The 17035-nt window shown below is 49.2% G+C and overlaps 1 protein-coding gene across 1 annotated transcript in view; it reads left to right on the forward strand.

Moving 5' to 3' along the window:
* The first annotated feature begins 9856 nt into the window (after positions 1-9856).
* LOC146822305 (protein LEG1 homolog) overlaps positions 9857-17035 on the forward strand; it is a 282602-nt gene continuing 275423 nt past the window's right edge. Inside the window, exon 1 of the mRNA XM_085613393.1 lies at positions 9857-10182. Coding sequence (XP_085469519.1) covers positions 9876-10182 — 307 coding nt within the window. The 5' untranslated portion in view covers positions 9857-9875. The remainder of the gene's footprint in view (positions 10183-17035) is intronic.

Below are 17035 nucleotides of genomic sequence, written 5' to 3' on the forward strand. Positions count from 1 at the left end.
GCCTGTAACAAGCTAGCCCCAGTCAGGAGTATTGTACCTAAGAGATTGACTCCTTCTGCCTCCTGGTTTTCAGAGGAACTGAAAAATGGAAAACTCACGTGTAAACGCCTAGAACGTTCATGGAGGAAAGAATACAAGGAAGTAGATAAGCTAGCCTATAGAAAGGGCTTAGCGAACTACAAGCGACTTTTGTTTGCCACTAAGCAAAAATTATTTGTCAATAAAATTGAGTTGGCAAAAGAGAAATTTGAGAACTTGCCCTTAGACCAAATACGCTGTCTTCTTGAAACTGCCAGATCTGGGTCACCATATGACCCCTGTCCAGTGGCCATCACAAAACTAGCAGTAGAACCCTTTAGCATGGCACTTACACCAGTTTTTAATGCCATGATTGGTACCGGATTCTTTACTAGGCTCTGGAAGAGGGCTTCAATTCTACCCCTTCTAAAAAAGCCCAGTTTAGACCCGGCCGACCCCACTAATTTTCGCCCAATATCAAGACTCCTCCTTCCAGCAAAAATGAAAGAAAAGGCACTGACTACACAGTTTGGGGCTTTCCTGCATAGAACCCAGGCCTTGGATCCAACCCAATATGGCTTCAGAAGTGGCCACAGCACGGAGTCAGCCCTCATAAAAACTACTGATGAGATCAGGAAGGTTGTTGATCAAGGTGGATCAAGGCCGCCCTGATCCTACTAGATCTGTCCGCAGCCTTTGACACGGTCCACCATGAGCTTTTGGTGGATTGGTTAAAGTCATGCGGACTTCGGGGCAAGGCCTTGAATCTTATAAAATCTTTCCTCACTGATAGATCTCAAGTGGTCTCCAATGGTGAAAACCATTCAAGGCCATGTATGCTACCCTACGGGGTTCCACAGGGGGCTTCATTCAGCCCGACTCTGTTCAATGTCTATGTCTCATCCCTGGCCCCTATTATTAAGACCTTGGGTTTCGATCTCACATCCTATGCCGATGACACCCAAATTGTGGTATCTCTTCGGCCAGGATTGGAGGGGGGGCATGGACAACCGATTTCATAAATGCATGGTGGCAGTGAGTGGCTGGATGGCAAAAAACTGCTTGAAGATTAACTCTAATAAAACAGAGGTGATCATTTTCGGGAATGCTCCCAATTTCTGGAATCCAAATTGGTGGCCCGCCACTATGGGGACACTCCCTGCCCCGGTAAAGAAAGTAAAAAACTTGGGAGTAATCGTCGATGATAAACTGAATCTCGGCGACCAAATCAACTCAGTTTCTTCATCTACAGCCTTTGTTTCAAAAAAAGTGAAAAAGATTATGCCTTTCTTGCCAGCAGGGAGCCAGAAAACAGTGGTCACTGCCCTTGTGTTGTCAAGGCTTGACTACTGTAACGGCCTCTATTTAAACATTCAGGAACGCTTCTTGAATAAACTGCAAAGGCTTCAAAACGCAGCCGCCAGATTACTCACTGGGGTGCCTAAATTTGCAGCCATTTGCAATGAAATTAAAAAGTTACATTGGCTCCCGGTTAAGAAGCGTGTGCTCTTCAAATCTCTGAGCACCGTTTTTAAAGCACTTCATGGTGCTGGTCCAGAATATCTGCAGAAACAATTTAACTGGTACACACCCATAAGAAACCTATGTTCATAAGGTGCTAAAATGGTGACCGTCCCGAAAATAAAAAAGGTCTCCTGGGGAGGACGAAGATTTGTCCTCGGAGCTGCCAAGGCGTGGAATGATCTTCCGGCAACGCACCTGCTCTGTTGTCCTTCAGAAGGGCTCTGAAGACTAGGCTGTTTAATAATTAGAACCCCTTATTGCTATTTAATAATTAGAATTCTTTTGGCGATGGCCGGAAAGATAGGTAACTAGCACCAGGACACCTCAGGGTAACCGCTGCGCTTTACAAATTAATTAACATAACTACCTGGTTGCCCTCTAGGCCAGTCCCACCCTGTGTGCAAGTAGTTGTGGGGCCCAGGAGGAGCTGAGCTTAGTTTAGAGACAGCCCGAGGCCCTTCTATCCATCCCCAAACCCATTCATTAAAAGAACAAATGTGTCCCAAGCCTTGCGCTGATGTCCTAGGGACGTTTCACACCCTGCGATGGACTGCGGCTGTGCAGGGTCTCGAATCACCAGCAGAAATCCCACTCTGTGAAGGGGTTCCCAGCCCATCTTTTGTGCAACTATGTCATACCTGCTCTTGGCTGGGAGAGCGTGCTAAGGGGCCCTTACGTCACACATGGCACTGTATGAGATGGCAGGTCTGATGTCACATCCGGGAGAGCGTGCAAAGGGTGCCTTCTGTCACACGTGGCACCATATCAGTTGACAGGTCTGTCATATAAAGGGAGATCATACGAAGAGGGCCATACGTCACACGTGGCACCGTATTAGTTGACAGGCAGCGGCGTAGCTAGGGGCGGGCGGTGGGGGCGGTCCGCCCCCGGCGGCACTATTTTGAGGGCGGTGACCACGCTGCACTGGCCCGTTGCGGCGGCCTTTATAATTTATTTGGGGACATGCACTGACACTACTGTCAGTCAATGTACCCACTACCCAAATAAATTATAAAGGCCGCCGCTCCAGGCCAGTGCAGCGCTGCCTCCGTTTGAAGTGCAAGCGCTGCAGAGCAGCACCGCGCGTCACGTGACTTCCTGCTGCTGCCCGATGCGGCGTCAACGGGGGTCTGCAGTGCCTGAGTGAGAATTAAGTTTTGGGAGGCTCCAGGGGCAATGAGCGCGCTTCACACTGCAGGAATTATTTTAAAAAATGCAATCTTGGCATGCAGCACCTGATCAATTCGGGACTCACTGCCCGGGCCCGAAGCATACCACAGCAGCCACTCCAGCCACTTCAGGTCACTGCGCCTGACACCCGGACACCACATTGTATTCTCTAATGCTTGCTAGCCAGGTATGTATGTATTATGTATTAGATTCTTGTTGAGCGCGACTGTCACCCCAAGGGTATCCTGGTGCTGGACCATAGGTGAGTCATCAGATCCGATACACTACATTATTTTGGAAAGAGATAGGTCTTTAGCTCCCTTTTAAAGGAGGGGAATTCTTGCTTACTCCTGAGCAACAGAGGGAGAGAATTCCACAGCTTAGCTGCTGTAAAACCAAAGGCACGACCACCCATCCTCACTCTAACAAATTTAGGGACTATGGTCAAAAAAGCCGAGGAGGATCTTAGAGGTCTAGCAGCCTGGTACCACGAAAAAAGGTGTTGAAGTGGCAGCGGTCCCAGCCCATGCAGCGCTCTGAACACAACACAGGCAGCTTTAAAGAGAATACGCTGCTGAACAGGCAGCCAATGGAGGTCAGACAAAGCTTCTGAAGAAGATGCAGAGCGAGGTCGATCTAAAGCCAGTTTGGCGGCCATGTTTTGAACCCTCTGCAGCCTACCTACTAAGGACTTAGGTGCCCCCAGAAGAAGTGCGTTACAGTAGTCTAACCTACTGAGTATAGTACTGCGCACCACCTCAATTCGAGCCTGTGGGGGGAGCAACGGCAAGATTTTGCGTAGAGCTCGAAGCAGGCCCATGCACGTAGCTATGGTCTTATTCACCGCGGCATTAAGTTGCAGCCCCGGCTCGAACACAATCCCCAGGTTACGGGCCGACTCCGCCGCTGTCACCGTACCTAAGATAGAAGCTGGCCAGAAGCCTTCTGGTAACGTACGGGATGGCTGATCCAATGAACAATGAAGCACTTCAGTCTTTGCCCCATTGAATTGGAGTGAGTTGAATCTGAGCCATTCTGCTGTTTCCGACATACACTGATGGAAAGTGTCCCTCGAAACCGCCTCCTTTCCCTCAAAAGAAAAAATCAGTTGTGTATCATCTGCATAATTGATAACCGAGATGCCGAAAGATTTTATCAAACTGATTAGGGGCCGGAGGTATAGGTTGAAGAGGATCGGGCTGATCGCAGACCCCTGTGGTACACCCTGCTTCACCTGACGTGTATCTGACCGAAAAGGTGGTAAAGCCACTGCTTGCTGCCTATTTTCCAGGTAGGATTCAAGCCAGCCCAGCACCAGACCACCCACGCCTGCCCCCTTGAGACGATCCAGCAGGACAGCGTGATCCACCGTGTCGAACGCCGCCGACATGTCCAGCAGCACCAAAAATGCTGCCTTACCCATAGCGACGCGCGTTCGCAGATCGTCAAGCACGGTGATCAGGGCGGTCTCGGTCCCATGCGCCGGCCTGAAACCAAACTGGGCAGCATCCAAACAGGCGTTGGATTCCAGGAAGTTTGATAGAGTTCTTGTGACCAACTTCTCTAGAATTTTTATGGGGAATGGAAGCAGCGATATAGGTCTATAGCTGGCAGGGCAAAGCGGGTCCAGAGAGGCTTTTTTAGCAACGGTGTCACAATTGCAAGCTTCCAACTATCCGGAACCGTGGCTGAGGTCAGAGACTGACAGCAGATGGTAAACAGCGGAGGTAGCAACTCTATCTGAAAGGCCTTCCATATCCTATGTGGCAGGGGGTCCAATGGGGAACCCGACGACACACCATTAGCCACTATGCAGAATTCCTCCAAGGACGGGATGGGAAAACAAGATAGTAATTGTTGTTCACCCTTAACCTCCTCAACACCCGAAGGGTGAGGGGGTTTCCGCAGGGAGGACTCCATCAGGGCCACATGGCTCGGGGTCGAGAGGCCACTCAAGATGAGTCTGATTTTTTCCTCGAATGCAGAGGCCAATGAATCACACAGTTCCTGAGATGGTGTGGTAACTGGGGCTGCAGAAGCCGGATTTGCCAAGTTGTCAACCAGCTTAAAGAGGGTCTGCGATTTATTAGTGGCTTTAATCAAAGAATCTTCCAGGAACTTCGCCTTAGCCAACTTTAGATGGTCTTTGTATTCCCGCAGGGCCTGTCTTTATTGTACACGATCTGAGTCTGCATACCCTCTCCTCCAGGCACGTTCCGCCTGTTTACAGCGGAGTTTCTGTTGGCTGAGATCACTGGTGAACCAAGCATTGGTTCTCCGAGGCTTGTTCTTCACCCTTTTTAAAGGGATCAGTACATCCAGAGATGTTACAATCTGTTTGCACAGGGTAGTATAGCTTTTATCCACCGTTTCCTGCGCCTCAAAGGTTGTAGGCAGCAGAGAAGGTAAATTTGACCCCCTTAGTAGACGGGACCACTGTCTACTAAATTTATACCCAGCCGAACTGTCACTGCGCTGCAGTCCAGCCACAAAAATAGACATGAGGATCAGAGCATGATCAGTCCAGCATTGATCCAGGACTTCATTAATGACGACAAATTTTTTATCAGCAAAGACCAGGTCCAAGAAATTCCCCCTCACATGTGTGGGACATTGCACAAGCTGTTCCAGCTGTATGTTATTGCATGCTTGGCAAATTTCCCTGTAGGCTAGGTCTTGTGGGCCTAATGGTCGTAAATTAAAATCACCCAGCACCATAAAGTTGGAATGTGAGTTGGATAAATTGTACACAAGGTCAATAAATTGCTGAAAGGAAGGGGCTATACCGGAGGGAGGTCTGTAACACAAAAGACCAGAAAAAACTGTGCCACCCTGAGCCAATAAGGAAAATCCCAGAAGTTCAAAGCCCACCACCTGTTTAACTGTAAACTGTGAAAGGGCAAGTGTGTCTTTACAAATAAACCCCACTCCGCCACCTCTACCCGTAGTTCGAGGGATATGTCTGATGAAATATCCTGGAGGACAGGCCCAGGCCAACTCTGCTCCACTCTCTGATGTAGTCCAGGTCTCTGTCAGGAATAAGATATCCAAATTAGCTGACTCAATCAACAAAGAGATTTCGTCAAAGTGCTTTACAAGGGAGCGGACATTAAGAAGACCACAGGAGATGGGGGGCGAAGACGGTGGCCACACGGCAGAATCTTTATGTAAGGCCGAGGGGTGATTCAGAGCACACAGTTCTTCTCAAGAATACACTAAGTGTGTCCTCATTGGGTCTCTGGAGCCGGGAGCTACCGGGACGCGAACGGGCGCAAACGGGCTTACCTCTGGCGCACCTCCGGCGCGCCCACGGTGCTCCCGCTGCGCGCGAACGCTGCGCGCCCGCTTCTCCATTGATCTTATAGTATTACGCCGCGCGGGTACCGCCTCGTAGGCCAAAAGCCATTTCCTTTTCTTCTCCTAAAGTCATGGAACTCACTGTAGACTCTCGGCTCCAACGCACTCTGTTGGAGGCCGTTTGTAATTAATTTACGGCTCAGGAGGATAAAACTCATGCACTGGTGCTTCTCCATAGAAGATGTTCACGTTCATGATCTCAATACTTGTGCACCTCAAAGGAGAGCGCTCCAGACACATTTTAATGTTGTAAATGGGTACTTTTTCATGTCTTTAAGTTGTGGACCTGGCTGGCAATCCTTAGCCCCGCCGCTCTCTGCTACCTGTCTTTTGTGAGTAATTTACGGCTACAAATCAGAGGATTCATGCTTCATCCTGTGACCCCCCTGGTTGCAGTAACAGCGCTAGTGCACTAATGCTTTTAATCCTTTGTACTTATATATTTACTCCTTGCATTTTGGGCTCCTCTCAAAAGGACCACTTGGGATTTCTCTACTCGCCTTGGTACTCTCACCCGCACTCCCACCCCCAGGGAGGTTTACCACACTAGTGAGCAGGTATGCCATTCCCTAGATATTTGCCTATAACGTTCATAGATTGCCCACAGCAATTAACTAGCAGGTAATTATTTTCTCTTGAGCCAATTCCTGGAACACACCACTTTTCAATTTTGTACTATTAGGCTTTGATGTATCACTTCAGAATTTTTCCAACCGTGCTGGACTATATCCGGGTTCTCCTGTCTCTTGGCAGAAGTTCCAGCGGTATAGCTGGGGTGGGGGGGCGGTGGAGGCAGTCCGCCCCACGCGGCACTATTTGGAGGGCGGCCGCCACGCTGCAGTGGCCCGTTGCTGCGGCCGCATTTTGAAGTGCAAGCACTGTGCAGCAGCACCGCACGTCACATGTCTTCCTGCTGCTGCCCGATGCGGCCTCAATGGGTGTCTGCAGTGCCTGAGTGAGAATGAAGTTGTGGGAGGCTCCAGGGGCAATGAGCGCGCCTCACAACGAAGGAATTTTTTTCAAAAATGTGTTTCTGCAACCGGACCCACCCGACCCGACCCCAAGGATCGGAGCGGCCTCCTCAGCCCAGGGCACACCGTTGAGCAGCTTTGCTGCTGTACCTGAATCAGGCCCGGACCGCATTGGTTTGCCCCGGGAGTCAGAGGGGCCACGAGGGGACCGGGCCGTGCCAAATTGCCGCTCTCCTTGAGTGAGGTAATTGTATATCTCACTCTGCTAGTTTTTAATAAAATTAAAGATGTGCTTGCCTTTTAAACTAGCAGCGCCTAGTGCGCAGTCATGATTATCTTCAGCTGCCTGCTCTGTTACAAGATGTAGTTTTGCAGTCACTCACAGCCTGTGTCCGTTGAATCACTCATTTTCACGAGACGCGCCACTGCACATACAGCCGCACTAAAATCGTATTAGGCCGCTCGGGGTTTCTGAGTCACACTGTGTCACCTAAGCCAATAGAGCCTAGTGTAGCTTTGACTGCATGTGGGTGTCATGGTGTGATCTGTGCCTTGGGCAGATAGAGGTTCCCCAACTGGGGGAGGGGTGGGCGTGGACCTCTCAGGGTTAATGATTTTTATTACGGTTGGAGTCAAGTTAGCTCTTACACAAAAGAACATTTCTAGTCATTTATGTTGGATTCTTTTATTCAACTCCAACGTGTTTCCCTCGTCTTCATTGCTTAATGTTACTCTTGTGAAGGTGTCACTCATTGTTATTGAAATGTCACTCAAAATACTCTTCTCTTATGGAACTTATGTTTCGCAGTTTTGTAGCAGTACAGAGGTGTTAAAAGTACTACAATGGGGCATATTATCAACGGCCAGCAATAATTATCCCTGGCCTTTCATAGCGATAGAAAAATTATCGCCAGCTATCGCTGAATATTTTCGCCATGATAACGCTATATTTACAACGCATAGCGCTATGGTGATAATATTTCAGCGATAGCGGTGTTTTCAATGGAACATCGCTGGTTTTCCAGCGATGTTCCATTGAACACAGCGATAACATTGCTGATAGGACCCTGTGGTCCCATCAGCATAATCCATCTCCCATTAAAAGTATGCCTTAGTCAGGAATTTAACAGGTGTTAAATTCCTGAGTTAAGGCTGAGGTAGCACGATTTTTTTTATCTCTGCACCTCCTTGTTAATATCGCGAAGCTGCCCTCACGATATTAACATGTGTTGTTTTCACAGCCACGCCTCTTTTGCATCTCATTAGCGATGCGAGGCGAGGCTGTGAAAAAACGGGCTCTACATCAAGGAAACACGCGCTAGCGTGTCCCTGATGATATTGCGATATAATTATCGCTGCTTTTCGCCCAAAAACGCACGCTAAAGCGGCGATAATTTTATCACCAGCCCTTGCTAATATGCCCCAATGTTCCTTGTATATTGAGCAGTTTTCGGGCAACACACAGTGTCAAGTAAACTCTGGTGATTAATTTACCTGCTAAAGAGAGATGGGAGTTTCATCTAGTTGCAGGTTTCATTTGTGTGAGGTAGCGCAGGTGGGTAATATCATAGCTGTCAAGTATTCGCATTGCTAATGTGACATTTCCATTGATGCAGTGACTTATGAAAGACATTCCACAGCGAAATGTGACACTTCAAAAACATTTTATACTGTGTTAAAATAATGAGTTGCATATTCATTGTGCTTTAATTCATAGGCTGGGACATCGTAGCACTTTAAATACAGAAGTCGTTAACCACTATTCCTTACCCACCACCACTAGGAATCTGTTCCTTTACTGTCTGGTTACACTCATCTGTAGTGACTGAATTAATCAATAAAATACCATAATGCAAACAAATGCTGTTCCTACCGATTACTTTAACTTGGATTTATCTTTAAACATACAGTGTGACTTTATTTTATATGCTGTTACCTGAAGGTGAAGACAATCGTAACTTGAGACAGAATAAACATATTTTATCCTTACAGCTTTGTTTTGAACTTACTGCCCCTCCCAACCCTCTTCCCCCTCATCCGGCCTGGTACTGCCCCAACTGCAGAACTCAAGTTAGTCTAGTGATCAGGTGCAAAGGACTCACCTGTAGTATCCTGAAGGTGCTGCCAGGGGAATAATGGTCAAACCCAGTGTGGTGGACCAGTCTACAGATATTGCTGAGGTCATGGACGGGGCAGATAGGGGACAGGGAACAAGGGTCCTGCACAAGCTGTGATGTTATGAGTGAGATGTCACAAAGAGGGTAGGTAGAACTGATGTAAGTTTTGGGTTTCCTTCTGCTTTTCCTTCGGCGGCGCAGTTAGGTGGGGGCGTTCCGGCACAGGTAGCACTATTTTGGGGACAGGGGCTGTCTAGCCCTGGGCCGTGTCATGTATTTTCATGTAACTTGCATGATCCAGGTAACTATTAGCGGTGATACTACGTGTCTCTCGGACCTCTTTCAGGTGCTCGCCGTCCTTTTTCCCCAGCACCCCCCCAGGGGGGGGGCAATCTGAAGGATAGCCCCGGGCGCCACAAGCTCTAGCTACGCCTCTGTTGACAGGTCTGATGTCATAGGCGCGAAATCATTGTAAGATGGCATTACGTCGCACGTGGCACTGTATTAGTTGGCTGGTCTGATGTCACATCCGGGAGAGCGTGCAAAGGGGGCCTTACGTCACACCTGGCACCGTATGATGATTTGGCAGGTCTGATACCTCCACGTCCACCGCTGTAAATGCTGAATATGATGACGTGTCTGAGGCCGAGCCAGAGTGCAGTCAATAAAAGCCGCTGTCTCGCAGGCCCTGGCAGTGCCTACAAGGCTTGTACGCAGGATGGCACCGCCGGGGCTGAGGCTGGCTGTGCTCTGTGCTTTGATTTTCAAGAGCGCCGCAGAAGCCTCGGACCCAGCATCAGAAAATGATTTCCCCCCACAGTGGGAGCAGGCCCCGGGAGACCTCGACTCTTTCGGAGAGAAAGATAACCACACGGTCATCGATCCGTGGAAATATCTGGACAGAATAGGGGTGTGCAAAATTCTATTAATTAACACTCATAAATATTTCGCCCTTTTGAAATTGACTGAAGCCGACAACGTGTTATGGGGTCTTCCCCTTACTCTTGCGTGGGAGTTTGTAACAGGTAAGCATTTTGAAAATAAGAAATATTTAGGAGAAACTCACAGTTTTGTTAAATAATGTTTACCTGGATCGCATAACAGACGTATTTTCCCTTTGTCTGAAAGGACGTTGAAGATTCTGAACTTGCACGAATGTTCATTGTTATTTCAGGATGTGACGCACCCCGAGTCGATCCCCACCTGTCCACATCTGCAGCAGCTCCTTCTAGTCTTTATTACGCGTTCAAGAGTCGTTTCTGTGTCTCACTCTCCTTTTAACCATATTGAGGCGAAAGCGTGTTTTCTGTACTTCCCGTCCATCCATGAGCTCCGCTGGCGCGCGGCCCATGCCTCGTGCGCGGCCTTCGGCGAGCTCTGCTTTCAAGGGCCTGCATTCTGCATCCCGGAAGTTAGAGTTTTCCCTTGACCGGTCTGAGCATGGATCCGCCAGTCCTGGCATCCCCAGTGCACGTCACGCGGCTTCTTGCAAGCATGCAGATGTCGATGTGTGGTCGATGCCTTTTGTCATTTTATAAATTAGATTTTTATGGGGTTCTATTGACTTTTTGAAGAGGATATTTACCTGCAAGAAATGCGCTTGTTTTGTGAAGGGCCGCGCATTAGTAGTTTATCTAGTCCTGATATATTCTTCCTTTACATTTATATTGAGAAAATAGTGCATGTCGTAGAATTCAAAGAAAACAGTGAAGCCAAAGTGAGCGAGCTATAGGTGCATCGAGCTGATACCTCTGGGGATTACACTGTGCCCACAGCTGTGTGCAGTGTGCACTCCAGTGTGCACCGTACTGTCCCCACACTCCATATCACTGCGTGCAGCTGTAATGCACACAGCCCTTGCCTCTGAGTCTACAGCACCTAACTCTGCCCAGATACACGGGGCACATTTGTCAAAGTATCACACAGCACAGTGCAGAACAGCGAGTGCCCTTGCTGCGCTGCGTGACAGGGAAAGGGCAGCACTGCACCATACTGAACATTGTATGGCCCATTCCTGCACAATGTGCTGCCTAGCGCCAACGCAGGCCCCCCTCGCTATGATGCAAGGGCTCCTGTGTTCTAAGCAGGATAGTTGTTGTACATGTGTTGGAGGGAAGATTTATTAAGGGTCAAGAGGGCAGGGGGCTGTGCACAGAGCCCCGGCAGCCTTCACCGAGTGAGCGAGGGAGTGAGTTAGGGACAAAAGGGGCACCTTAATTTGAGCCGGGGTGTCTGGGAACGTTCGCTCTAAAAATGAAGGAAACAGATATGTGAGCCATGGAAACCGAGGCTGAAAGTTTAACAGATTTATTTTGAAGGCGCAACTTCAAGAAACTGCAAGACAAAGGCATAAAAATACAAAATCCAGAATCCAGATACTCACATGATTAGTTGGTATTTCCATATTAAAACTATTTTACTGTCAGAGAGAGAGAGACTAAACCTCAAAGACACATTTATAAATGCATTATGAGAAACACAAGTTACATCAAGGAAAATGTTCTCAGAATGTAAAATACCTAGGAACACTCACGTTTACCCAAGAGTGAGCAATCCTGCAATTACCATACAAAACATTTTAAATGCAAAAGTGAAGAGAACATTTCATATAGGTAAAATAGAACATGATACTTTAAGCAAAGCAGAGCAAGACACTTTAAGCAAGACAAGACAAGAGCTCTTAGCTCTTGGGGAAAAACCTACACCACCTGTTACCTACATACAGACAGCGAGGTAGTCCGCCGAGGATTGTGTGAGCTCCCCTTTTATATGATTTTTAGGCTATGAGAGGCGCCTACTATAACGTCATCTCACGCCACTTCTACCTCGTCACTTATAGTATGGTTCTAATATTTTACCATACATGGTGACGCCCTTTCCAGTAACTGTGGTACGTGAGCTAGGTGAAAGCTCATATCTCAGGCAAGGCGCCTGCCGTAAATTGCATGTGCAACCTGAAAAATGGGTATTGTACGGGAATTCTATATATACATGTATACATTTCCTGTTTTCTTTAGCTTGACACATCTGCGGTGGCTACTTCCTTAAAATATGTACTAGCCCAGGATGCAGCCCATTGTATGTCGAAAGACCAGGGGGATGTTGAACTTTGTGACAGTGAACTTAGCACACGGGTAAGGTGGGGGCTCTTAGTTTGGAGCTGGAGGCCTCACAGAAAGAGGAGCTGGATATGATTTGGGTCAGACCTGCCTTCAGCCTGCTATACAGAAAAATGGCAGAACTATGGTCAATTTAACAAAGAGGCCTACATATGGAACAGAAGGGCCTACACAGGGGTTTTATGCTGGCTGAGTGGTAAGGATGCCCCTGGGTATTTGTTATATAGTAACACAGGACCCGCTGGTCAATTTAATACGGCCTATAAAATAGGCTGGCAGGGCAAGGACAAGGGTCTCATACCTCAGGTGTGGACAGAACGGGCCTGGGGCCCCCTATGATATAAAATCTACCCTCTCTCACATGCAGGGACAGCTTCCTGCACAAACACAGTGCCCTGAGGTGTTCCTCTTTCTATGTGTGCCGCAGAGTGCCACACACACAGAAAGAGGAAACAACATGGAGAAATAAAGATATTTATTGTCGCTACGCCCCACCTAGGGAGGCTAAGGTTTTTGACGCATTCCCAGGTCTACCAGTGATGGGAAATCTGGGGAAGAGCCAAAATCCATGGGTGGATGGATGGTAACAACCACACTCTACTCATGGAATGCCTTCCTTGCCGCAGAGTAATGCACGGCAGCAACTTGTGGTGCGTTGCGTTGATCTAACGTGGCCACTCAACGTGGCGTTGCCTGGCTTGTTAATTCTGCCTTAGGAGTTGTGTCGCATTTGCACCTTGTTGCGTGGTGCAAGAGTGACACACCTCTTTCATAAATATGACCCAAAATATCTTGTGATAACCTCATGCATTACACCCAGTTTACACCTGATACTCAGAACCCTGTGCTCCCAGGAGTTATGTCAGTGAAGCTACTAGTTACCACAATCAGTGCGCCCCTGAACTACAATAACGAGTGCTGGTCTGATGTGCATCACTAGAGCTTTGAGCACATCAGACTGCACTCCTCTGATGTGCATTACTAGAACTTTGAGCATGTCAGACTGCACTCCTGATGTGCATCACTAGACCTTTACGCACATCAGACTGCACTCCTCTGATGTGCATCACTAGAGCTTTGCTCACATCAGACTGCACTCCTCTGATGTGCATCACTAGAGCTTTGGGCACATCAGACTGCACTGCTCTGATGTGGATCACTAGAGCTTTGCTCACATTAGACTGCACTCCTCTGATGTGCATCACTCGAGCATTGCACACATCAGACTGCACTCCTCTGATGTGCATAACTAGAGCTTTGGGCACATCAGACTGCCCTCCTTTGATGTGCATCACTAGAGCTTTGTACGCATCAGACTGCACTCCTCTGATGTGCATCACTTGATCATTGTACACATCAGACTGCACTGCTCTGATGTGCTTCACTGGAGCATTGAACACATCAGACTGCACTCCTCTGATGTGCATCACTAGAGCTTTGCGGGCATCAGACTGCACTCCTCTGATGTGCATCACTCGAGCATTGTACACATCAGACTCCACTGCTCTGATGTGCATCACTAGAGCATTGTACACATCAGACTGCACTGCTCTGATGTGCTTCACTGGAGCATTGTACACATCAGACTGCACTCCTCTGATGTGCATCACTAGAGCTTTGCTCACATCAGCCTGCAGTGCTCTGATGTGCATCACTAGAGCTTTGCTCACATCAGCCTTCACTGCTTTTACGTGAATCATTAGAGCTTTGCTCACATCAGCCTGCACTGCTCTGATGTGCATCACTAGAGCGTTGCTCACATCAGCCTGCACTGCTCTGATGCTCATCACTAGAGCTTTGAGCACGTCAGCCTGCAGTGCTTTTACGTGAATCACTAAAGCTTTGCACACATCATACTGCACTCCTTTGAGGTGCATCACTGGAGCAGTGCACACGTCAGACTGCACTGCTCTGATGTGCATCACTGGAGCATTCTACACATCAGACTGCACTGCTCTGATGTGCACCACTAGAGCTTTGCTCACATCAGACTGCACTCCTCTGATGTGTATCAACTCTGACCCCTGCTGCATAGTTAGGCGTAAAAGTGTTGGTCTGTCGCGCTGGCGCCTACATATATGTTGGTATGCATGAAAGTGTGCCAGTATGATTGTTAACATGGGTATTATTGGCAAGTTCAATGTAAGTGTATGCCCCATATCTTAGTAGAAATGGTCTTACATTTTCCCCAAAATACGAGCACACGCATCCGGCGTGACTTCCAGAGCTTATACAGACATCTCATTCATACATGCTAACATTTGGAAAAGCAGAAACAGAGATTGTAAAAAACTGATCTGGTGATTACATTTTCTCTACGGACTTGTACTGGGGAGTGTGGCAGCAAGGGCTGTGACTGTGATCCCTTGCGTAGGTCATCTGGTTCTTCTAGTAGGCTGTTTGGGTAATGTAGGGGGTCTAGCTGGGGGTGGTGTTTTAGGATTTAAAGCAGTGCAGTGGTGTTCGGGTAGTGTAGGGGGTCGTGCTGAAGGTGGAGTTTTAGGGTGTAGGGCAATGCAGTTGTGTTTGGGCAGTGTAGGGGGTCGTGCAGGGGGTGGTGTTTCAGGGTTTAGGGCAGTGCAGTGGTGTACGGGCAGTGTAGGGGGTCATGCTGGGGGTGGTGTTTCAGGGTTTAGGGCAGTGCAGTGGTGTTCAGGCAGTGTAGGGGGTCATGCAGGCGGTGGAGTTTCAGGGTTTAGGGCAGTGCAGTGGTGATCGGGCAGTGTAGGGGGCCGTGCAGGGGGTGGTGTTTCAGGGTTTATGCAGTGCAGTGGTGTTCGGGCAGTGTAGGTGGTCGTTCAGGGGGTGGTGTTTCAGGGTTTAGGGCAGTGCAGTGGTGTTTGGGCAGTGTAGGGGGTCGTGTTGGGGTGTGGTGTATCAGGGTTTAGGGCAGTGCAGTGGTTTTCGGGAAGTGTAGTAGGTCATGCGGGGGGTGGTGTTTCAGGGTTTAGGGCAGTGCTGTGCTGTGGTGTTCGGGAACTATAGGGGGTCATGCGAGGGCTGGTGTTTCAGGGTTTAGGGCAGTGCTGTGGTGTTCGGGCAGTGTAGGGGGTCATGCAGAGGCTTGTGTTTCAGGGTTTAGGGCAGTGCTGTGGTGTTCGGGCAGTGTAGGGGGTCGTACTGGGGCTGGTGTTTCAGGATTTAGGGCAGTGCAGTGGTGTTCGGGCAATGTAGGGGGTCATGCTGGGGCTGGTATTTCAGGATTTAGGGCAGTGCAGTGGTGTTTGGGCAGTGTAGGGGGTCGTGCTGGGTCTGGTGTTTCAGGGTTTATGGCAGTGCAGTGTTGTTCGGGCAGTGTAGGGTCGTGGTGGGGCTGGTGTTTCAGGGTTTTGGGCAGAACAGTGGTGTTCGGACAGTGTAGCGGTCGTGCTGGGGGTGGTGTTTCAGGGTTTAGGGCAGAGCAGTGGTGTTTTGGCTGTATAGGGGGTTGTGCCGAGGGTGGTGTTTCAGGGTTTAGGGCAGTGCAGTGGTGTTCGGGCAGTGTAGAGGGTCTTGCTGGGAGTGGTGTTTCAGGGTTTAGGGCAGAGCAGTGGTGTTCGGGCAGTGTAGGGGGTCTTGCTGGGGGTGGTGTTTCAGGGTTTAGGGCCTAGCTGTGGTGTTTGGGCAGTGTAGGGCGTCGTGCTGGGGGTGGCGTTTCATGGATTATGGCAGTGCATTGGTGTTCGGGCAGTGTAGGGGGTCTTGCTGGGGGTGGTGTTTCAGGGTTTAGGGCAGTGGTGCAGTGGTGTATGGGCCGTGTAGGGGGTCTTGCAGGAGGTGGTGTTTCGGTGTTTAGGGCAGTGCTGTTCAGGCAGTGTAGGGGGTCTTGCAGGGGGTGGTGTTTCAGGGGTTAGGGCAGTGGTGTTTGGGCAGTCTAGGGGGTTGTGCAGGGGGTTGTGTTTCAGGGTTTAGGGCAGTGCAGTGATGTTCGGGCAGTGTAGTGGGTCTTCCTGGGGGTGGTGTTTTAGATTTTAGAGCAGTGCAGTGGTGTTTGGGCAGTGTAGGGGGTCTTGCTGGGGTGGTGTTTCAGGGTTTAGGGTAGTGCAGTGGTGTTCGGGCAGTGTAGGGGGTCATACAGGGGTGGTTTTTCACGATTTAGGCAGTGCAGTGGTGCTCGGGCAGTGTAGGAGGTCGTCCTGGAGGGTGGTGTTTGAGGGTTTAGGGCAGTGCAGTGTTGTTCGCGCAGTGTAGTGGGTTGTGCAGAGGCTGGTTGTTAGACCTGGCACCATTGGCGTGGGTCACCCTTCCATTTTTGTCTGTGCCTCAATGTGTTTTTGTGTTGGTGTTAGCTGCTCAGGGCACTGTGCCACTGCCATCCAGTGCCACAGTGCAAGTGCTCCCTATGGTAAAATGTATCATGTGAATTGACTTCCACGTTTGGTTTATTTGGTTTACTATCAGTCCCTAGTAGAGTGCACCAGGGGTGCCAAGGGCTTGTATATCCAAATGCTGCTAGTGGGCTTGCAGCACTGGTTGTGCCACCCACCGAAGCAGCGGGGTAAAATGTGTCTAGGGTCTGCCACTGCAGAACCTGCGCGCGGTCTGGTACCGTCGCGCTGACTGAGCAAGTGTCCCCACTTACCAGTCTCTAAACCTTCCCTTAACTACATGTTAGTCACCCCTCTGGTAGGCCTAAGCGCAGGGTGCATTGTAGGTATAAGGTAGGACATGCCCTGATGTGTGAGGCATGTCTTAGTAGTGAATTACAGCCATTTTCGTTTTTCACTATTGAAGGCTACCTGCTCTCCATAGGCCAGAATGGGCTGCTGGGATCGCTACA

Source organism: Triturus cristatus, chromosome 6 (genome assembly GCF_964204655.1).
Source record: "Triturus cristatus chromosome 6, aTriCri1.1, whole genome shotgun sequence".
Classification (NCBI taxonomy): domain Eukaryota; kingdom Metazoa; phylum Chordata; class Amphibia; order Caudata; family Salamandridae; genus Triturus; species Triturus cristatus.